Here is a 24,889-nt window from a genome sequence, read left to right on the forward strand (position 1 = left end):
TACCTGTTACACTTGTGGTGGAAACTGTGAGCTCTCCAAAACTCACCAGAAACCAACTGAACCCACCAGAGGCATAGCGGTGGGAGGGGGCCAGAGCCCAAGGTGGGGGGGCACATTTTGGTCTGCTGCCCTGCCGCCCCCTCCCCCACTGCCCTACACCTACTGCCGCAGCAAATACCTTGGCTGGCAGGGGTCCCCAAACCCCCCAAGTGAAGACTTGTCCAGCGCCGGTCTCCGGCGCTGCCGTGTTGCCTGCCCTACTCTCTCTGCCCCTCACATCCTGCATACTCCTTTTAGTGAAATTGAGCATGCTCAGTTTCACTAAAAGGAGCATGCCAGATGTGAGGGGAAGAGACAGCAGGGCATGCAAAGCGGCGGCGGCTTCAGCTGGTGGGGGTTGGGGACCCCTGCCAGCAAAACCAGGGGCCCAGAGGAAATTTGGGGGCCCAGGCCCCTGTGGCCCCACATAGATATGCCGCTGGTACCCACATATAGGTGCCCCCTTCACCCATAAGGGCTATTGTAGTGGTGTACAGTAGTGGGTAGTGGGTTTTGGGGGCTCAGCAGACAAGGAATCAATGGTGAGATGTGCACCTGGGAGCATTTATTTGAAGTCCACTGCAATGCCCCCTAGGGTGCTTTACTGCTCTCCTGGGATGTCTAGGGGACCAGTCTAGTAAAACGTCTGGCCCCTCCTACATCCCAATGTCTTGATTTTCTCTGTTTTTCATTTGAACTTTTTTTTTTTTGAAAAATGGTAGGAAAAAATCGTACAAAGTATAAAACCTTGTTCGAAATGGTATTTTCGAAAAAAAAAAAAAAAGACTTTTTCTTTTTTTGAAAATGACCTTTCCTTTTCGGATTTTGGATGTTTTGTGCAAAGTCAGCCTTAGACTTCATATCGAAAATGCCCCTCCATGTAACTTTGTGCTATGAAAATATGCCTCTATGTATGTTATGTTACTATGACATTTAATAGTCCTTAGGTTTAGAAATAGATTGCCCTACCATTGGGAAGCCCTGGCCATTTGGCCAGGTTAGCTCAATGGTAGTAGCTACACACCTATTTCAGCCTTACTTTCATCTGTGCCATCTTTCCCCCTTCCTCTGGTCAAGCCGCTACTAGTGATTCTTGACTCGATCTGGAATGTTTTGGTAAAGACTTGATACTTCATAATCAGTTTACACACAGGCGCTGAATGATTTTATCATTGGAATTTCAAAGTAAAATCCAGCAGACTGGGCTAAATTAGAGGCTTTACGAGGAAAGATGACTGATATGGAAAATGCTTTGAAGGAAGTTAAGACTCTTGATTCTACATTGGTTAAAGAATTTTTATTTTTTAAAAGATGACTCACTACAAATGTGATCTGGGAGAGAGCTTGATAGGTAAGAGCCCAAGTAGCTAAAGGCTGTGCAAGACTCTAAAGAGCCAGTATTAGAGAATGAGACACGGGGACAAAGTTTGTCCATGTCAGCTCTATTCTTGTCCCCACCCCATCCCTATAGGCTCTGTCCCCGTCCCCACAGTTAATTACATGTCCCCATCCCCATGTCATTCTCTAGCCAGAACAGAAGTGTCCACACCAGCAGTATCAGTAACAGAGAAGGGAATTTTTGATATGACATCCGATTTAAACATCCAAAATCCGAATAGGTAAGAAGATCATTTTTGAAAAACATGTAAGCACATAACTACATAAGTAATGCCACACTGGGAAAAGACCAAGGGTCCATCGAGCCCAGCATCCTGTCCACAACAGTGGCCAATCCAGGCCAAGGGCACCTGGCAAGCTTCCCAAACATACAAACATTCTATACATGTTATTCCTGGAATTGTGGATTTTTCCCAAGTCCATTTAGTAGCGGTCTATGGACTTGTCCTTTAGGAAACCGTCTAACCCCCTTTTAAACTCTGCCAAGCTAACTGCCTTCACCACGTTCTCTGGCAATGAATTCCAGAGTTTAATTACGCGTTGGGTGAAGAAAAAGTTTCTCCGATTTGTTTTAAATTTACTACACTATAGTTTCATCGCATGCCCCCTAGTCCTAGTATTTTTGGAAAGCGTGAACAGATGCTTCACATCTACCTGTTCCACTCCACTCATTATTTTATATACCTCTATCATGTCTCCCCTCAGCCGTCTCTTCTCCAAGCTGAAAAGCCCTAGCCTAGCCTCCTTAGACTTTCTTCATAGGGAAGTCGTCCCATCCCCGCTATCATTTTAGTCGCCCTTCGCTGCACCTTTTCCAATTCCATTTATCTTTTTTTCTCAAAAATGCTGTTTCAAACAAGGTTTTGTGCTTTGGACATATTGTTTTATGGTCTATTTTCGAAAAACAAAATCGAATATGTGCAAAATATAGAAATTCATGCCATTGGGATGTAGGACAAGCCAGCATTTTTAGTAGACTGGTCCCACAGACATCCCAGGAGAGCAATGGGGCAACCTAGAGGGCAGATCTGTGCACTTCATAAAAATGCTCCCAGGTACACAACTCACATTTGCTTCCTTATCTTGTCCCGAGTCCTCCAAAACCCACTGTCCCCCATTCAATACCACTACAATAGCCCTTATGGGTGAAGGGGCACATACATGTGGGTACAGTAGGGGTTTGGTGACTTTGGGAGGGATCACAGTTTCTACCACAAGTGTGACAGGTAGAGGGAGACAGAGAGCTGAGTCCTCCACTCCATACTGCACTGCACCGACCACAACACTACTTCAGGGACCTGCAGGCTGCTCTAATAGACCTGACTTTAACATCTGTGAGGCTGTCATAGAGGCTAAGTCATATTTTTATTCACATTTTTGGGGTGGTGGGAGGGAGGGGTCTGTGACCTCTGAGGGGGTATTGGGGGATCACCCGTGAATCCCTCCAGTGTTCATCTGGTCATTTAGGGCACCTTTTTGTGCCTTATTTGTTATAAAAAGAGGTCTAGCTCAAAATGTCTTAGTTTAGTTCTGGACAGTTTTGTTTTGTTCCATTATGGCTGAAATTCCGCCTTTAGCACGCCCCCGACATGCCCCCTTGAGATTTGGATACACTGCAGTAGAACAACATAGAAAAACGTCTGAAAGGTTTTTAAAATACTGATTTGGACGTTTTTGTGAGAAAAACAAACCAAATGCAGCTTTATGCCACGTTTTAGACGTTTTTCTCTTTCAAAAATGAGCCCCAAATGAAGTTGAGAATTTGGAATAATTTGTGTAGCTGGTTGATAGTTTGAGTAATAACCTTGAAGTAGTGCACACATTTTGTTCCAAGCAAAGAGACAGCATATAATAATCCAACCCTTGTTAATGTCCACAAATTCAGTCTAGACATAATTTCTGCTGGTTTGTACCTATAATTTTTTAATTACATGTAGGCTTGAGATGCCTTCTTGGCTTTCATACATAGACAACGTGTTATAAAATTACCCTCTACCAGGGATGGACTGTCCATTGGAACAATTGGGGAAGTGCTTGAGGGTCCATAGAAGTAGGGGGCCCAATCTCCCCTAGCTTCCATCTAATTCAATCACTTTTGGTAGGTGATTAAGAGTTCACGTCCCTGATTGGAGTGGAGGAGTAGCCTAGTGGTTGTGCAGTGGCCTTTGATCCTGGGGAACTGAGTTCAATGCCCATTGCAGCTCCTTGTGACTGTGGGAAAGTCACTTAACCCTCCATTGTTCCTGGTACAAAATAAGTACCTGAATATATGTAAACCACTTTGAATGTAGTTGCAAAAACCTCAGAAAGGAAGTATATCAAGTTTCCTTTCCCTTTATTGCTTGAGAGCCCAGAACACTGTCAGTCCACCCCTGCCCTCTACACCTAAATAGTTGCATTGTAAAAGCTCTCATTCTAACAACCCAAGGCATTTTAATTTATTTATTTGTACAGTATAGTCTTTTGTTTTTCCATGCATTGCCCCTTGCTCCTATGTACCTAAATCCTTCTTGGTGACACCAGGCTTTGAGCCAGCTATTGAAATTCTCAGTACTTTGCAATCTTTTCTCTCCCTTTCCAAACGTAGGTAGTACTTCAGAGAAAGCTATTGTTTGTATCAGAGAAAGCTTTGATACAAACAATAGCTTTCTCTGAAGTACTATCTACCTTTGGAAAGGGAGAGAACACATTGCAAAGTACTGAGAAGTTCAATAGCTGGTTCAAAGCCTGGTGTCACCAAGAAGGATTTAGGTACATAGGAGGAAGGGGCAATACATGGAAAAACAAAAGACTATAGTAACGATGGGCTGCATCTCACTGTGGCAGGAAAAGAAAATCCTTGGGGAGAAATTCAGACAATATATTTCTAGGCATTTAAACTAGAAGGCGGGGGTAGCATATGGAGGCAGTTCACTTCAAGTGGTCACCCCCAGCTAAAGCTAAAGACCAGATGCGTCAGTAGAAAAGAAAGCAATGAAAACTACAATCTTAGCAAATCACTTCTTACCATCACAGCAGGAAGTGAGACTAAACAAAAGATAAAAATTCCACTGAAATGTAGATGGAAAGCGATGACCACAAATGCTCGCAGTCTAAGCAATAAAGTTCATGACCTTCAAGCCCTGATGTTGGAAGCAGACTTAGACGTTGTTGCAATCATGGAGACATGGCTCAATGGTTCCCATGAATGGGATGCAAACATACCAGGCTATAATCTATTTAGGAAGGATAGAGAAGGTCATAAAGGTGGAGGTGTAGCTCTGTATGTGAGAAATGATATCACAGCGACTGAAATGACAGGAACCTGGGGAAAGGCAGAAGCGATATGGATCACCTTAAAAAGAGATGATAGAACCTCTGTCCACGTAGGTGTTGTCTACAGACCTCCGACACAATTGGAGGAACTAGATAAAGATCTGATCACAGATATTCAAAAGTTGGGAAAGAAGAATGAGGTGCTGTTGCTGGGAGATTTCAATCTGCCGGATGTAGATTGGAAGGTTCCATCTGCGGAACTGGAAAGAAGTAGAGAGATCGTGGATGCTTTTCAAAGTGCTCTGCTCAGACAAATGGTGACGGAACCCACGAGGGAGGGAGCGACGCTGGATCTGGTGCTCACAAATGGGGCTAGTGTGTCTAATGTCTGAGTGGGTGCCCACCTGGGCAGCAGTGACCATCAAACAGTTTGGTTTGATATGACAGCTAAAGTGGAGGGCGGCCACTCAAAACTCAAAGTCCTGGATTTCAAGCATGCTGACTTTAGTAAAATGGGGGAATACCTGAGGAAGGAGCTGATGGGCTGGGAGGACGTACGAGAAGTAGAAGGACAGTGGTCCAGGCTGAAAGAAGCTATAAATATGACCACAAACCTTTATGTAAGGAGAGTAAATAAAAGCAAGAGAAAAAGCAAACAGATATGGTTCTCCAAGCAAGTGGCTGAGAAAATAAAGGCTAAAGAGTTGGTGTTCCTGAAATACAGAAAAACTCAAGAAGAGGAACACGGAGAGGAATACCGGATGAAACTGAAAGAAGCCAAGAGAGAGATACGTCTGGCCAAAGCGCAAGCGGAAGAACAAATGGCTAGAAATGTAAGGATGGCTGACAAAAAATTTTTCAGGTATATTAGTGAAAGGAGAAAGACTAAAAAGGGAATTGTGAGACTGAAAGATGCTGCGAACCGCTATGCAGATAAAGATTAAGAAAAAGCAAATTTGCTAAATAGATACTTTAGTTCTGTTTTCACAGAAGAAAATCCTGGAGAAGGACCACGATTGACTGGCAAAAGTACATATGAGAATGGAGTGGATATAGCACCGTTCACGGAAGAAAGTGTGTATGAACAACTTGAAAATCTAAAGGTGGACAAAGCCATGGGACCGGACGGGATCCACCCCAGGATATTGAGGGAGCTCAGAGGTTCTGGCGGGTCTTCTTAAAGATTTGTTTAATAAATCCTTGGAGACGGGAGAGGTTCCATGGGATTGGAGAACAGCGGATGTGGTCCCTCTTCACAAAAGTGGTGATAGGGAAGAAGCTGGAAACTACAGGCCGGTAAGCCTCACTTCAGTTATTGGAAAAGTAATGGACGCGATGCTGAAGGAAAGGATAGTGAATTTCCTGGAAGCCAATAAGTTGCAAGATCCGAGACAACATGGTTTTACCAAAGGTAAATCGTGCCAAATGAATCTCATTGAATTCTTTGACTGAGTGACCGGAGAATTGAATCATGGACGTGCTATAGATGTAATCTACTTCCCACAGGATGGTCTTGAATAAACTTGACAGGCTGAAGATACGACCCGACGTGGTGAACTGGATTAGGAACTGGTTGATGGGCAGATGCCAGAGGGTGGTGGTTAATGGAATTCGCTCGGATGAGGGAAAGGTGAGTAGTGGAGTGCCTCAGGGATCGGTGCTGGGGCCGATTCTGTTCAATATATTTGTGAGTGACATTGCCGAAGGGTTAGAAGGTAAAGTTTGCCTTTTTGCGGATGATACTAAGATTTGTAACAGAGTGGACACCCAGGAGGGAGTGGAAAACATGAAAAAGGATCTGCAGAAGCTAGAAGAATGGTCTGAGGTTTGGCAATAAAAATTCAATGCGAAGAAATGCAAAGTGATGAACTTACACATACTACTATGTATTTGCTGTATTTCTAAATCTCTTTGATGTCCCAAGAGAAAAGTAGTTAATTAAAAATACATTAGTTTAGTTGCTTATCTCATTTTTATTGTTATCTGCACCCCTCTCCAGTATGTCTTCTTGGAACTGGAACCTGACACCATGAGCATTCATTAACAATTACCCAAAGATTATTTTCCCCTGATCTCCTGCAACCCACCAAGCTTGGATGTTGAAGCCCTGCAATCATGAACCCTAAATTTGGATATTACATGTTTCTGTTCCATGATGACCGGAACTCCTTCACTAAGGGCTGTGAATACTGCCTCAGCACCTCAAGCTCCTGCCAGTCCAGGAAGAAGCAGCAGCCAGATGTGGGAGTTGTACCCAGGTGCTCCATACTGAGCCAGGTGACCTTTTAATTCATATCTTTACCAGCTGAAGTCTTTATTCCTCATTCCCTTTCAATTACTCCTACAATGAGATGACCTAAACATATCAAACTTAGCATTCCACATGGCTCTTTCCACAAATGAATCCAATTAAATAGGTCAAACACCCCGAGAAACATGGCCCATGTAGGAAGCGGATCTGAAAATCCAACATAAAAGCTAAGAAGTACAAGTGGGTTTTATAGAAGTTTAAATAAATTAATGGTTTGTGAAAAGTAACTCTGACCGATGAAGAGGCAGGTGAATCATGAGTAGTGTACTCATGTGAAACGAGTCGTTGCTGAGGTCATGAATATATAAAGTATAAAGTATGAAGAGTTATTAGAGTGCTGAGCAATTGTTGGACATCTTTCCACAAATGGGCATCATTGTTGTATGTGGCTCTTTCCCATACCAATAAGGCATGATGAAAAATGGCCTACGCTGGTGTAGGCGCGTGTATTGGACCTGCATAGGTCCATTTTTCAGTGCCCCTGCTAAAAAGGCCTTTCTTTTTTGTGGCCGAAAATGGACGTGTGGCAAAATTAAATTATTTTGGACCTGAGACCTTACCGCCACCCACTGACTTAGCGGTAAGGTCTCACACGTTAACCGGGCGGTAATTGTCAGTGTGCGTACACTGCCGATTAACGCCCATTAGCGCCATGCGATAGAAAATAGAAAATATTTTCTGCCATGCATTTGGTCTGCACGTCAAAAACAGAATTACTGCCTGAGGCACGCAGTAGCTGGGCGGTAGTTCTAATTTGATGCGCATTGGAGCCTATGTGCCTCAGTAAAAGGGCCCCTAAGTTCTGAAAATTTTAGGACTATAGCTCAAGCAGTACTGGTACCCCATTTGGACTATTGTAATTGCTTATACAGTTCTATTAGTCAGAAATTTAAAAAGAAGTTGCAGCTGTTACAGAAAACAGCTGCGAGGCTGATTTTTAGGGATGGGAAATTGTGTTGTTACTCCTTTATTGAACAAGCTACATTGGCTCAAGATGGAATCAGGGGTTTATTTTAAAATAGCATGCTTGGTTTTTAAATGATTTAACAGTTTAGGTTCAGAAAATATTATACAACTATCATGTCCATCTACTAGGATACATCTAAAAAGTGCTCAAAGGCTGACTCTTGACTTTCCATCTGTGAAAAATGTAAAATATAGCTCAATCTGGGAACACTCGTTTACTTATCCGATCGCTAAGATTCGGAATGATATCCCAGTTTAGATTTGGCAAATACCCTGTTATTCCTCTTTTCGTAGGGCACTTATTTTCTAGACAAAGATAGTAGGCTAGATAGTTTATTGTAATGTATAATTCTGTATTTACTCAATAATTTATTATTTTTGTATTTCAACATTGAAAGAATTGTAAATTCCGTCTAACGTGAAGATGTGCTTTTTGTTATCCACTTTGTATTCTGTTGGATAAAAGCGAAATACAAGTAACACTGTACAATACAATACAATATTCAGAGCAATTTAACCAGGTTACAGAAGCTCTCACCAGGCCAAGTGCTGATATTCAGCGTCAATTAACTAGCGAGTGCCATTGAATATCAGTTCTGACTATTGCAACACTCTGCTTAGTGGAAGGGCAGTCCAGGGGAGTTGGAGTGGACCCCGAAGTTCTAGCTATGTCCAGTTAGTTATCGGAGTTTGGCACTAAATATCGGTGGTACCTGGATAATTTCTGGGCCCCACTGAAAACTTGAATATTCAATGGCCCATGGTTGTGGGCTGAACACTGGGCTAAATATTGGGAGGAATACTTTTACCAGAATATGGGGTCCTTTTATTAAGGTGCGCCAAAAAATGGGCTGCGCTAGTGTAGGCGCGTGTTTTGGGTGCACGCAGATCCATTTTTCAGCGCACTTGTATAAAAGGCCTTTTTAAAAATGTTGACGAAAATGGACGTGTGGCAAAATAAAAATTAGCGTGCGTCCATTTTGGGTCTGAGAGCTTACCACCGCCCATTGACTAAGTGGTAAGGTCTCAAGCATTAAGTGTGTGGTAATCGTCTACGTGCGTAGAATGATGATTACCGCCAGCTTTCTGCAGCGCACCAGAAAATAAAATGTATTTTCCGGTGCACGTAATGGACGCACATCAAAAATGAAATTACCGCAAGGGCCATGTGGTAGCTGGGTGGTAACTCCAAATTGACACGTGTTGGGTGCGCTTAGGCGCCTATGTAGCTTAGTAAAAGGGCCCCTATGTTAGATCTCTTGTAATAATAAAACTTCACACGCTTTACCTTGTCACTAGCTATACTTCTCTTCTTTTTGGGTTTATTTGTTGGTGGAATCACGTACAAGTCAGCTGTTGTGGGTAAGCCTGGTTTCACCACCGTTAACAGTGTTTCTTCAGAAATATTAGTTTCCTGTAATGGCAAAATTAATAAAATAACATAAAAATAAAATTAAATCATACTCATTTGTTCTATAAAAGTTCAACAATCATGTTGTTTTTCTATTTGCCCATGTCCTATCTTATTTTTCAAATTTATAAAAAAAAGAGAGGTAATAAGCAGCTGCAGCAAAGGTTGAGTCTGAAGAAAACAGTGGCATTGGACGTTCTAATTTACACCATTATAGAAAGGTTGCACTTTGAATAAAATCTGCTTTTATCTACGGCTATTGGCTGCATTTTTCTCCGGACTATCTTATTTTCTAGCATCTCCTAACATCGTGCTGGGCTTTACTTTAGGGAGAAACCTTGATGTCCCCCAAAACACTTCTGGAAAGGGGCTCGCTTTGATGAGGTCTCGGTATGTAATGGGCTTTCAGTGCTATCAACGCTAGCCATGTTTCGTAACATGAAACTTGGCTGACACTCCTTACATAAAAATTGTGTAAAATGTCACTGTATTACCAGCTTTGCATACTTCTACTTTATCTTATCTGGTAGCTCAACTCATTAGTTTCCAGAGTTTCAGCCTTTTCATGTGTATTTCCATGAACTCTGAGCAGAGTAACATTATCTGCAGTGCATCATAGACATTCCAGGTGGTAAAGAAATTTTCTCTGTGTTTATTGAATGGTAAAATGCTGGCCCTCCCCCAAAATGGTTAATGCAGAGGTTTTGCAGTTACCACATATTAAATTTGGTTGTTAACTCACGGTAGGGTTACCATATGTGCGGATTTACCTGGACATGTCCTCTTTTTGAGGACATGTCCAGGCAACCGGGCGGGTTTTGCCAATCTGCCAGTTTGTCCAGATTTCTGGACAAATGGGCAGATTGCTAGCCTCCCTTCCCCTTAGTTACTACTGCCCTGGTGGTCTAGTGATCTCTTCCGCCTTCGGGGCAGGAAAGAGCCCCCTCTTTCCTGCCCGGAGCGCTGCCCTGCATGCATCCTTCCTGTGGGTGATCTCGGCACCGATTCAAAATGGCCGCCGAGAGTTGAAGTGACCTCGTGAGACTTCAACTCTCGGTGGCCATTTTGAATCAGCGCCAAGATCACCAACAGGAAGGATGCATGCAGGGCAGCGCTCCGGGCAGGAAAGAGGGGGCTCTTTCCTGCCCCAAAGAGGTCACTAGACCACAAGGCCAGTAGTAAGGTAAGGGGAGGGGGGTGATGGGGAGGGGGGTGATGGGGTGTGTGACAGGGGGGAGGGGAAATGTGACAGGGGCGGAGCGAGGGCGTGAAAGGGGGCAGGGCGGGGTGTGAAAGGGGTGAGGCGGGTGTGTGGTGGGGCGGGGCATGTGTCCTCCTTTTGGGGGGACAAAATATGGTAACCCTAACTCACGGTAGCTGCAAATCCTTACTGTGCTTTAGTAAACAGGGCCCTTCAGTGATTAGTTTTCTTATCAGATTCAGCACAGGAACCCATTCGCTTACAGGAAGTCCTAAGTATAACACACGTCCATTAACTGAGCAGCATCTTTTTTCATGAAATACTGCTACAACTAGTCTGATTTCTTCTTAGGCTTATGGGTAGAAGTCATGAAAATCTGTTCACTTCTCAAGATACTTATTTGTAGATCTGTTTAAAAGAGAAACAAAGAACCTCGCAAAAACTGCTGCACAGATCAATCAGGCTTCATTCAGAGTGAGAAAAATGACAACGTTCTTCTGATCATAGTAGACTTCAAAGATCCAGAGGAATTTCAAGTAAGTGTGTTAAAAAGAAAAAATATAACTGAGCAGTAAAATGTTGCATCTGTATTAGAGCCTCTTGTGTGCACTTTTCAAACTAAGTAGTACACAGAGCTGTTTAGGAATTCGAGAGCAGGGAATGAGGTGCAACTTTGGTTGTGAATGTATACTGGCCAAAGGTTCATAACTACAGTCTTCAACTGTCAGACACTATTCAGGGGGTTAGGCTAATCAATGCAACATCCACATTAAATTCACTCCCTGTCCATGGATTGAAAACTTTGGCAATACATATTGAATGAAATTAAACACGGGTTGTGGAATTCAAGTGCAAAAAGACCACAAAAAGTGGAAAGAACACAAAATCCCAAGGAATAGACAGAGTCAAAAACAAGGAGTGGGAACTGGATCAGGCTCTTCAAAACAGACCACAGACTCACAATATAGAATTAAAAACATTTATTTAAGATGTCTTGTCACGGTACCATGTTTCGGCACACACATGCCTGCCTCAAGAGTCTGTGTAAAGGTGAACAAATGCATAAAAAGACAAATGAATAAATAGACAATCACAAAGTGATAAAATGATACATAATAATAAATGAAAAATGGTATAAAAAGAAAACAATAAAATAAAGCATGAACAGAATACAACTTAAGATCAATTAATGAAGGACAAGAGGATAACATTATATGCCTACAGGACACGGGGCTCTGTTTACTAAGGTGCACTAGCATTTTTAGCGATTGCACAAAATTAGTGCATGCTGTGTAGGCGCCCATAGGAATATTGTGGGTGCCTACACAGTTAGCGTGCGCTAAAAGCACTAACGCGCCCCTAGATCGGCTTAGTAAACGTGGCCCATAGAGATAAACAATGATGTATATATAGCACAACTCAAGATCAATTAATGAAGGTTAAAGTTATAACATTTTATGTCTATAAAACATAGAAATAAAAGATAAACATGTATGTGGCTAAAAATTAAACAAACCTTGATGTGTATATTAGACAATCACATCTATCCTTGGCAATATATCTTTCAAACCAAACATAAGCTGGTCTAAAAAGGAAAAGAGGAAAAGGAAACACTTTACTTAATCTGTTGTGTAATGTGATGTGGAATGTGGTGCAGATGAAATGTGAACCCAAAAAACTGAAACCTTGCTTGGAAAATATATATTGAAATACATTCTAATGAATAATGAATCAGTAACTGGTGAAGAGCCACAAAGAAAGTGAAGATATATAGAAGAAATGTGAAAAGAGAGTAAAGTGCTGATAAAAAAGTGTAAATATATCATCAATTATTAAAAACGCATGGACAATGAAATATATGATAAATGGAGTAATTGATGAATGAATATGGTGAAATAAGCTGAATTAATACCAAAAGAAATGTGAGAGTATGAAAGAGGAAGATGCAGAGTACTGCATGGCGCCTTTTTCTTTCTTTAAAAACTCCCTTTGAAGTGTAGTGTATTTTTCCTACCATTACAGTGGCATTTACACGCTATACACACTTTTACTCTCATCAGCAGTCTTTTTAAAGGTAAGGGTTTTACCATCAGCACTCCTTCGAATATATGTTTACAAAAAGCACATAACTTTTGATACACGTTACGTTACTGCGGGTTAAGCTGTCCTTATAAGATAGTACTCTGCATACTTTCATACTCATCAATTACTCCATATATCACAATTTCATCTGCACCACATTCCACATCACATTCCACAACAGATTAAATAAAGTGTTTCCTTTTAGCTACATACACATTTATCTTTTGTTTCTATATTTTATAGACATACAATGTTATAACTTCTTAACTCAATAATACAATGTCAACATCAAAAAGTGATACAAAGTGAATATGGTTTTTCATCATCACATTTTCAGTTTTCTCCCCTCTCCCTTCTCCCTCCCTCCCCTTCCCCCTCTCCCTCTTTTTATGTCTTGTTTTAGGGTGAGCGGGTCAGCCTTGTTTGTCAGGAATCAGGGCCTGTTTGTCAGGAATCAGGGCCTGTCTCGTACTATTTGCTAATTCTCCTGACTTTTCATACAATGTTATAACTTTAACCTTCAATTAATTGATCTTGAGTTGTGCTATATAAACATCATTGTTTATCTCTGTTTTGTAGGCATATAATGTTATCCTCTTATCCTTCATTAATTGATCTTAAGTTGTATTCTGTTCATGCTTTATTTTAGTGTATTCTTTTTATACCATTGTTTATTTATTATTACATATCATTTTATCACTTTTTATTCATTTGTTCACCTTTACGCAGACTCCTAAGGCAGGCACGTGTGTGCCAAAACATTGTACCGTGTCGAGTCATCTTAAATAAATCGCATGGCCATTTTTTAAAGGGGCTTTTTATCTGCTGTGGTAAAAAGGGCCCTGGCGCTTGGGAAAAATGCCCCCCCCCCCGCCCCTACCACAGGGCCCTTTTTCCCACAGCTTAGTAAAAGGGCCCCTATATAAGATTTCACTTCTTGAGTGGAGGAGTAGCAGTGGACTTTGATCCTGGGGAACTGGGTTTAATTCCCACTACAGCTCTTTGTGACTCTGAGCAAGTCATTTTAACCTTCATTGCCCCAGGTACAAATAAGTACCTGTATATACTATCCAGCTTATAATCGAATGAGAAAAACGCCCAAGTTCCGACCTAAATCGGGAGATGGACGTTTATCTCACAAAAACGAATAACGCGGTATAATCGAAAGCCGAACTTGGACGTTTTCAACTGCACTCCATCGCGGAAGCGTACAAAGTTGATGGGGGCATGTCGGAGGCGTGGTGAAGGCGGGACTGGGGCATGGTTATCACCCGAACAGAGATGGGCGCCTTTCGCCGATAATGGAAAAAAAGTATGCGTTTGTAGCTAGAATTTAGGGCACTTTTCCTGGACCCTGTTTTTTCACAAATAAGGCCCCAAAAAGTGCCCTAAATGACCAGATTACCCCCAAAGGGAATCGGGGATGACCTCCCCTGACTCCCCCAGTGGTCACTAACCCCCTCCCACCTCAAAAAATGATGTTTCACAACTTTTTATTTTCACCCTCAAATGTCATACCCACCTCCCTGGCAGCAGTATGCAGGTCCCTGGAGCAGTTGTTAGGGGGTGCAGTGGACTTCAGGCAGATGGACCCAGGCCCATCCCCCCCTACCTGTTACAACTGTGCTGCTTAATGCTTAGTCGTCCAACCCCCCCCCCAAACCCACTGTACCCACATGTAGGTGCCCCCCTTCACCCCATAGGGCTATAGTAATGGTGTAGACTTGTGGGCAGTGGGTTTTGAGGGGGATTTGGGGGGCTCAACACACAAGGGAAGGGTGCTATGCACCTGGGAGCTCTTTTACCTTTTTTTTTTGTTTTTGTAAAAGTGCCCCCTAGGGTGCCCGGTTGGTGTCCTGGCATGTAGGGGGACCAGTGCACTATGAATCCTGGCCCCTCCCACGAACAAATGCCTTGGATTTATTCGTTTTTGAGCTGGGCGCTTTCATTTTCCATTATCGCTGAAAAACAAAAACGCCCAGCTCACAAATTGTCGAATAAAACATGGACGTCTATTTTTTTCGAAAATACGGTTCGTTCCGCCCTTTCACAGACCCGTTCTCGGAGATAAACGCCCATGGAGATAGACGTTTTCGTTCGATTATGCCCCTCTATGTAAACCGCTTTGAATGTAGTTGTAAAAACCACAGAAAGGTGGTATAGTAAGTCCCATTTTCCTTTCCTTACTTAGACAGCAGATGGCTATAACATTTTCATGCCACAATACCTTTGCAAAAATGTTTGCAAACTGACTATACTTTAAGCGTGTTCCTTGACTTGCATAATGAACTAGATACCATTCTGATACATAGCCTGGATCAATCACACAGAACTGGGTATTGTGAGGGGTGTGATGAAGAAGGGGAGAATGAATCTGTTCTTGGATATTCTCTGCTTTACCTTAATGAATTAACTTTTTAAAAAAAAAAAATACTTCAACCTAAATCTTGCACACAGTAGATCTTTTTTCAAATAATTTCAGCATGTGGATTATGTCCCATGCTTTTGTGCTCTAAACAGCTTATTTATTTCTCTAAGTTTAATATGAAGAAAGGTTGAACATTCTTACAGGAGCATACCTTTGCAAGAAGTCGTGTCACGATCAAACCTATGTCTTCCCTCCATTCTGGAACATTGGGATTGTACAGGTCCAGGTGCTTCGAAAATTTTAGTGAAAGAACTTGAAATTGATCTGCAAGCGTGAAAAAAAGGGTTTGGAACTTATTAATAACTACTACCCCAGAAACAATAAGGGCCCTGTTTACAAAGCAGCACTAAGGGCATGCTAGCGTTTTTAGTGTGCGCTAATGATTACCACGTGCTAAACGCGAAAGTTGCCCACAGAAAAATATGGGTAACTCTAGCGTTTAGTGCGAGCTACTTTTAGCACGTGCTATAAACGCTAGTGTGTCTTAGTAAACAGGGCCCTAATATTTACTATAATGCACTACCAGTACCAATATAACACTCATTCATATATATTTCATTCAGTGGAATTAGTTGATGCACAAAATATTCATGTACTAACAAATTTGCTTCTGGAAGGCCACTGATGTGACCCCAGAGTTACTACATAGAAACATGACCGTACCTTGAGTATTGTGTTCAATTCTGGTCGCCACATCTCAAGAAAGATATAGTAGAATTGGAAAAGGTGCAGCGAAGGGCGACTAAAATAATAGCAGGGATGGGACGACTTCCCTATGAAGGAAGACTAAGGAGACTAGGGCATATAAAATAATGAGTGGAGTGGAACAGGTGGATGTGAAGCGTCTGTTCACGCTTTCCAAAAATACTAGGATTATGGGGCATGCGATGAAACTACAGTGTAGCAAATTTAAAACAAATCAGAGAAAAAAGTTTCTTCACCCAACACATAATTAAACTCTTGAATTCGTTGCCGGAGAACGTGGTGAAGGCGGTTAGTTTGGCAGAGTTCAAAAAGGGGTTAGACGGTTTCCTAAAGGACAAGTCCATAAACCACTACTAAATGGAATAACATGTATAGAATGTTTGTACGTTTGGGAAGCTTGCCAGGTGCCCTTGGCCTGGATTGTCTTTTCCCAGTGTGGCATTACTTATGTACTTATGACAGCAGATATAGGTCATCTATTCTGCCAATCCTCAATAACCACTAGCTCTTCCTTATCCTAAGAGATCCCACATGGCCTGGTATGTTGGCTTTGTCTCATTAATCTAAGCTTTTGAATATGCTCTGTAATTTTGTTCTTTATAATAGTCATAATTAGAAGGGAAATCAGCAAATTTATCAGTTGATTAACATAACTACAACTTTGAGAATATTTAGTTACAGAGAAACATGATCTGTAGATAGAATCTCTAGTGGTGAGAGGTCCTCTGTACACATGGAGCCTTGAGAGTTAGCTGTCCCCCTGCCTGTTAGGACCTAAAAAACCATTGGCCTGCTATTTATTCCTTACCTAGCAAAACACTACTAGATAACAGCAAATATGTGCGATAAAAAAATAAACATAGCATCAAAAAGACAAAACATCCCCAACACTAAAACTGCTGCCCTCCTATATTCTTCCAATTCAAATTCTTACTACACAGCAAATAATGCCCTACAAGGCATAAGAACAAAAGCGTTGCCATACTGGGACAGACCTGAAAGTTCATCAAACCCAGCATTCTGTTTCCAACAGTGGTCAATCCAGGTTACAAATATCTGGCAAGATCCCAAAACAGTACAATACCTTTTATGCTGCTTATCCTAGAAATAAACAATTGTGCCTGTGCTCTGTCGAGCATCAAAATATAACAAAATGTTTAAACACACATGAATACAAGTGTCTTGCTTCTTCAGCTTATTGAGAGTGGAGTAGTCTCATATATAACACACGATAAAGATTATTTGATTTTTCACCCAATGACTGGGTGTATTATCTGTGTGTATAGTCTAATCATTGACTAAACCTCCACCACCCTTTGCTAATCTTATATATGAAGATATATTTCTGTTTATCAATATGCTATCATCTAATTTTATGCAGCACTTAGCTTGAACAAGTTGGTGCTCTTAAAACCCCGACAGGTCCCCGTTTCGTGGCTACTTTTTCAAGGGGGAGTCACCAGTTCAAGTAACTGTCTCAAGTGCAACTGCAGCATTATCCTAGAAATAAGCAGTGGATTTTCTCCAAGTCCATCTTAATAATGGCTTATGGACTTTTCTTTTAGGAAGTTATCCAACCCTTCTTAAAATCCCGCTAAGCTAACTGCTTTTACCAAATTCGCTGGCAACAAATTCCAAAGTTTAATTACATGTTGAGTAAAGAAATATTTTCTCCAATTTGTTTTAAATTTACTACCTTGTATTTTCATTGTGTGCCCCCTAGTACTAGTATTTTTGGAAATAGTAAACAAGCAATTCATGTCAACCCGTTCCACTCCTCTCATTATTTTATAGACCTCTATCGTATCTCCCCTCAGCCATCTTTTCTCCAAGCTGAGGAGACCTAGCCGCATTAGCCTTTCCTCATAGGGAAGTCATCCCATCCCCTTTATCATTTTTCTCTCCCTTCTCTGTACCTTTTCTAATTCCACTTTATCTTTTTTGAGATGTGGTGACTAGAATTGCACACAGTATTCAAGGTGCGGTCGCACCATGGAGCGATACAAAGCCATTATAATATCCTAATTTTTGTTTTCCATTCCTTTCCTAATAATATCTAACATTCTATCTGCTTTCTTAGCTGCTGCTGCACAATGAGTAGAGGGTTTCAACATATCATCAACGATGACACCTAGATCCCTGTCCTGGTCGGTGACTCCTAATCTGGAACCTGGCATCATGTAGCTATAATTCAGGTTCCTCTTTCCCATGTGAATCACTTTGCACATGCTCACATTAAACGACATCTGCTGTTTGGATGCCCAGTCTCGTAAGGTCCTCTTGTAATTTTTCACAATCATCTTGCGATTTAACAACTTTGAATAAGTTTGTGTCATCAGCAAATTGAGTTACCTTACCTCACTAGTTGCTCCCATCTCTAAATCATTTATAAATATGTTAAAAAGCAGAAACCCAACACAGATCCCTGTGGAACCCCACTATCTACCTTTCTCCATTGAGAATACTGACCATTTATCCCTACTCTCTGTTTTCTATCTTTTAACCAGTTTTTAAATCCACAATAGAACACTACCTTCTATCTCATGACACTCCAAATTCCTCTGGAGTCTTTCATGAGGTACTTTATCAAATGCCTTTTGAAAATCCAGATACACAATGAGGGGCATTTTTGAAACTTAAAGAAATGTCTAAATCAGAATTTGGACGTTTTACAAAGACGTCCAAATTCCGAACAGGAAAGAAAGTAATTTTTGAAAAAGATGGATGTCTATCTTTTCTGTTCGAAAATACTATGGACGTCCTGTGATTTGGACGGCCTTTGTTGTGATCCATTTTCAAACAAAAGACGTCCAAATGCAAGATGTCCAAAACAGAGGAGGAGTGGCTTAATGGTTAGTGCAGTGGGCTTTGATCCTGGCAACATGGGTTCAATTCCCACTGCTGCTTCTTGTGACTTTGGGCAAGTCAAATCACAAGGGGCATTTTTGGATATGACATCTAAGTCTGAATTCGTCCAAAATCAGAACAGGAAAGGTCATTTTCTACAAAAAAAAGTCTATCTTTTCCTTTTGAAAATGCTGTTTGGAAAAATGGTTTGTGATTTGGGGGAGTAAGGGGAGGTGATCCCCGAGTCCCTCCAGTGGTCATCTGGTCATTTGGGGCACTTCTTGTGTGGAGTAGAGGAGTAGCCTAGTGGTTAGTGCAGCAGACTTTGATCCTGGGGAAGTGGGTTCAATTCCCACTGCAGCTATGTTTTTTTTTTTTATAAAAACAGGTCTAGCTCAAAACATCTAAGTTTTATTCTTGGACTTCTTTGTTTTGTTCCATTATTGCTGAAAGACGTCCATTTCTTAGGAACGCCCAATTCCAGCCTTGAACACGCCCCCTGGCAAACCCCCTTGAGATTTGGACGTTCTTCTGATGGACTTGAGAGAAAGACGTCCAAAAAGAGGTTTTGATAATACTGATTTGGACGTTTCTGTGAGATAAACGTCCAAATGCTGACATGTCACTTTTTGGACGTCTATCACTTTTGAAAATGAGCCTGAATATAAACCGACTTTGCTTTATCCACATGTTTGTTCACCCCTTCAAGAAATGTAGTAGATTGCTGAGGCAAGATTTCCCTTCTCTAAATCCATGTTGGCTTCATCTCATAAATCCATGCTTTTGAATATGCTTTGTAATTTTGTTCTTTATAATAGTCTCTGACATTTTGCCTGGCACTGGCATCATGCTCACCAGTCTATAATTTCCCAGAACACCTCTGGAACCTTTTAACAAAATTGGCATTACATTGGCCACCCTCCAATCTTCTGGTACCATGCTTGATTTTAAAGATAAAGCTAACATTCCCCTCAAAATGTCTTCAAAAACAAAAGTATTTTTAGCTTCTTGTCTGATCTGATTCTCTCTGCTTATCTAGTAACTGTTGATTCTTTGCTGATGGTCTCACCATTGAGAAGATACAGGATATATTGTCGAAGTATCAAAGTCAACTGCTTTACCTCATCATAAGCCCTTTCTTCCATATTTAAAAACACGTATCTGGACCATAGGACCTGCTATCAGGTATGTCCAGGAATTTTCAGCAGCGCTAGTCAGTGCAGATGGAAATCATTACTGAGAATGGAAAGTGCTGGGGCAAAGCGTAGGTGGCAGTGGAAGGTCCTGGTAATTATCTAGTTAATGGTTATAGTCAACTATCCATATATCTTAGGAGAGGAAAAGTACTGTCCTAGGTTATCCAGATAGCAGATTGTATATTGCCATTAACCACATAATAACGACAACAACTAACAACAGAAGAGGTAGTCCAAGGAAGGTGAAACAGCTGAAGTAGTCATAAGAACATAAGAGTAGCCATACAGGATCAGACCAATGGTTCATCTAGCCTAGTATCCTGTTTTCCAAACAGTGGCCAAGCCAGGTCACAAGTACCTGTCAGAAACCCAATTAGCAGCAACATTCCATGCCACCAATCCTGGGGCAAGCAGTTGCTTCCCCGTGTCTGTTCAATAGCAGACTATGAACGTTTCTTCCAGGAATCTGTCCAAACCTTTTTTAAAACCAGATATTTCCTCCTATTTGTTTTAAAAGTATTTCCATGTAACTTCCTTCAATGTCCCCTAGTCTTTGTATTTTTGGAACAAGTAAAAAATTGATTTATTTCTACTCATTCTACACCACTCAGGGTTTTGTAGACCTCAATCATATCTCCTCTCATCCATTTCTTTTCTGAGCTGAAGAGCCCTAACCTCTCCAGCCTTTCCTCATATGAGAGGATTTCCATCTCCTTTATCATTTTGGTCGCTCTTCTTTGAATCTTTTTTAATTCCGTTATATCTTTTTTGAGATATGGCAACCAGAACTCAACGCAATACTCAAGGTGAGGTCACACCATGGAGTGATACAGAAGCATTATAGTATTCTCGGTCTTATTTACCATCCCTTTCCTAATAATTTCTAGCATCCTGTTTACTTTGTTGGACATTGCCAAACACTGGGCAGAAGATTTCAGAACATTGTCTACAATACCACCTAGATCTTTTTCTTGGGTGCTGACCACCAAGGTGGACCCTAGCATCAGGTAACTTTGATTTGGATTATTCTCAATGTGCAATCCCACTTTAAATCTTTAATTTTTTAAAAATTGTGTGCCCTCAAGGAACTGAAGAATATCTACTGTGCCTAAATATATAAGCCACCTGCAAGCTTGAAGACTATTGAAGAGGTGTTCATTCAGGTATAGTAGATATTTTTCTGTTGATGGAGGGCTCACAATAATAATAATAAAAAGAGTTAAAGGGGGATTTGAACCTGAGGCCCTTGGTTTACAGTTCACTGCACTAACCACTAGGCTGCCCCGCTGCTCTGCATAGATATCTGTGTGGCCAATTTCCTGTTTAAAAACACATGTGAGACGGTCATCTGTTTAGAACGTTCTGACGCAGACATCCTGTCAAAAATGCCCCTCCATCTGTTCTTTGGACCCTTTTCCATCTGGTTGGTTCAAGACTCCCACTTTGGGAATTCTCCCTATGCTTTAATTCATCTTACATCATAGCTAATCCACAGGGAAGGTCCCAACCCAATAGAAACATGCCATTGTTCGCCCTCTTCTCAAAAATCCTACCCCGGATTGTTCCACCCTATCTAATTATAGACTCCTTTTGAATCTTCTCTATGCATCCACAATTCTAGAACAGGTAGTTTTTCTCAACTGCTACAACATATGGATCAATCAAACATTCTTCATGCATAACAATCTGGATTCTGCCTAGGTCATAGTGCTGAAACACTCAAAGCTAATCTCCTTGGTGAACTTTATAGCATCCTTTATGGAGGTAATATTGCTTTGGTACTCTTAAGATTGTTTTCAGCATGTGATCTTGTTGTCCATTCCTTGCTTCTTTTATGCCAATCAGATGTTGGACTCTCTGAGACAGATTTTAAATGGTTTACATCTTTTCTCCACCGTCACTCTTGTTCAGTCCAGATCTCATTTTCACAGTCTTGCACTGTCTTGCACTGTGGTGTTCTGCAAGACTTGGTGATCTTTCCCCTTCTTTATAATGTCGTTCTAAGTCCATTGATTGCATTAGTCCAAAAATGAGGAATCTCAGCATATTATGCAGATGATATTCTTCTTGTTGCCTCTCTTTACCCTTTCTGTCCTGATCTCACCTCCTTACAGATATGTTTGGATGATATCTCCTCATGGTTACAGGTCAATCGTCTTGTGCTCAACCCTTTTTAGTCCATTTGAGCTTGTTGGACCACTCTTTTTAGATTTGACAACTTTGGCAAGAAAGATTTCACAGCCTACTGGAAAGCTGTGTTTTTGTTTGTACATAATCTGTACTTTTAGGTTTTTGGTTATTAAAGCACCGCACGGTTTGTGCCTTATCAAATTTTATATCTATATGATAACAAAATCAGATTCCTGATGCAGGTCGTATAAGCTGAAACATGGCCATGTCGAGTTGCATGAAAAGAGGTTAATATGTGTGCCTACTGAGAGCACTATAGCGCATAACGTTCAGTATTCTGAATGCTACGTGTGTAAATTTTGTCCCCGCCCATGTTCCTCCCCTGTAAACATCACCTTGTATTTACATTCTAGGCAAGTTGCCCACATTATTTCTAGAATAATGCTGGGTACTCATCTACGACTTATGTGCATAAGTTGCATTTATTTGCATAAGTGCTAGTATTCTATAATTTAACCAGCTGATATTCAACTGACAGTGGTCAGCGTTTTTTTAAAACATTGACTATTGTTGGCTAAAGTAGACCCAGATATTCAGTGCCAGGGCCATGTCTGGTCACCAGCATTGACTATCTGGTGCTAATCACACTGCCACTGGCTGCTGGAGCTTATGTGGATCCCAGTCAACATTCAGCTCAGGCCCGCATTAGACAACTTATTCAGCTTGGGCCAGCACAACAGTCTTATGAAGGCCTTGGCTGAATATCAGTCGGGATCCACATAAGCTCCAGAGGCCAGTGCTGGGGCCTGGATATAGTCTAACACTGAATACCTGGGGCTAATTCAGCCAGTGACGGTCAGTGTTTAAAAACACTGACCCCAACCAGCTGAATATCTGCCAGCACCTCCGTAACCTTCAATATGGTCCATTAGCCCCTCTGATCCCTCTCCCAACCCCTTTAAACAGCCCCCCTCCTTATGACACCCTCCCCCAGCCTGCAACATCAAGCTTCCCCCCTCCCACCTCACCCCCAAGTCTTTGGTCATGATAGGCCCTCCCCTAGTCTACCTCAGATCCCTGGTAGTCCAGTGGGGATGATAGAGGCAGGAGTTAACACCTCTTGCTCCTGCCCCCAGTGGCTGCATCATTAAAATGGCTTGCCACGACTTCTCATGGCAGCCTTGCAGTACTGAATGGCACAGTGAAGCATTAGAAAGGAATGTGTAGCTTTTACCAGTGTTCCTACCACAAATGGGGCTTGCTGGAAAATTCCTAAGCAGGTGGTGGCTATACTCCCTGGACCTTGGTGTTAAACAATTGGATTTGTACACATCATTCTGCAATAGATTTGTGTTTAAACTTAGGAGTTTATTTACTAACTGGCAGTAAGACTTTGCAGTTACCAGTTGGTAATTGTAATACCTCTGTATTAAAAGGCCCTCTTATTAAGTTGCATTAAGCGCTAGCATGCAGGAAAAATGCATAATGCAGGACACGCTAAAGAATACTGCAATGGTTTTGTCATCTATGCACTAAGCAGAAAGTATTTTTTTTTAAAGTTTGGGGAGTGCCGGCAGAGTGCGCTGGTGGATGCAGCTGTAGACTCCTCCTTCACACTCATCAATGCTCCCGCAGGCCAGCCTAGTCCTTGGACGTCGCTAAGTCACGGTAGGACCATGACAGCTCCTTAATAATCAGTTTTTTGATAGTGATATCAGGGCCCTTTCCTAAACCCAATGATCTGGATAAATGGCTATTTACATGTGTAGATGGCTACTTACTGGAGTGGCCCTTAGGGAATGCAGAGCCATGTGCACAGATTCATTGTGGAGCCTTATTTGCATAAGTTAGTCATTGCTGAAGAGTAGGACCATGTACAAGAAAACACAGTTACTCAAGTTAGTGCTTGCAATTTACATGGCTAAACAGACTGTCAAATTGTGTACCTTGCATGTGAGTAAAATTACACATCTTGCTCCACAAGGAGCATACTCATACACATTTCTGTGGAAGCATTTCCTAGGGCAAGGCTGGGTTAGGGAGACAACAGCGTGTATAGTTTATTTTCAAACTACAAATCGTTATGGCTGCAAAGAGCACCCACAGAAAGAGAAGATGGAAATCTCTACGACAGGAGGTGGGCAACCACAGTCCTTCCACAACCCAGTCAAGTTTTCAAGATTTCCACAATGAGATCTATTTGCGTACCATGGAAGTAGTACATGCAGATCAATCTCACACATATTCATTGTGGAAATCCTGACAACACGACTGGGTTCTGGCCCCTGAAGACCGTGGTTGCCCACCATGTTTTCCTTGAGCAATTTACAAAGTTGAGAACAATGAATGCAGTTTGTTTAGTATTTCTGTCTTGCACTACACTGCGCCAGTGTGAGTAGAGATAAAGACCTATTATACCTAAATGTAACCCACCTTGAGCTACAAATGAAAAGGTGTGAGCTAAATCCAAATTCAAATGAATAGAAAAATCTGATATGAGACACTGTGTACTCTATACAGAATATTCCAGAAAAGCTACTGAACCTTCAAGTCATTTTTTTTACTATCAGGTGGAAAAATAGGGACACAAATCAGGAAGAAGAAACATCTCACCTAGAACTCGAACTACCTTGGAGTCTTGAAGCATAGAGTTCCCACATAAGGCTTGGACTGCGACCCGAACTTCACCAGCCTCAGAAAACCTTGTCACCAAAAAATTGTCCAATGATAGTTGTGGCTAAAAGGAAAAAAATGATGATTCAGATAATCCAAGGACTTAATAAGTGATGCTAGGGTGTAGATTGTGATTTATGCACATAGGAAGGCTGTACTCCTGAAGATACAATTGAAGTCCCATTTTACACAGATGTCTAGGTAGCAATTGAGACCTTGGCATTTACAATTCTCCAATTATTTTACA

The 24,889-nt window shown here is 41.5% G+C and overlaps 1 protein-coding gene across 2 annotated transcripts in view; it reads right to left on the reverse strand.

The window, feature by feature from the left end:
• SORCS2 (sortilin related VPS10 domain containing receptor 2) overlaps positions 1-24,889 on the reverse strand; it is a 1,538,136-nt gene that overhangs the window by 18,203 nt on the left and 1,495,044 nt on the right. For both annotated transcript variants that reach the window (XM_030191157.1, XM_030191158.1), the window contains 3 exons: positions 24,583-24,706; positions 15,243-15,355; positions 9,258-9,383 (listed from right to left, as the gene is read on the reverse strand). In XM_030191157.1, the coding sequence (XP_030047017.1) occupies positions 9,258-9,383; positions 15,243-15,355; positions 24,583-24,706 (363 nt within the window). The remainder of the gene's footprint in view (positions 1-9,257; positions 9,384-15,242; positions 15,356-24,582; positions 24,707-24,889) is intronic.

The sequence above is a fragment of the Microcaecilia unicolor genome, chromosome 2 (assembly GCF_901765095.1).
Source record: "Microcaecilia unicolor chromosome 2, aMicUni1.1, whole genome shotgun sequence".
Classification (NCBI taxonomy): Eukaryota; Metazoa; Chordata; class Amphibia; order Gymnophiona; family Siphonopidae; genus Microcaecilia; species Microcaecilia unicolor.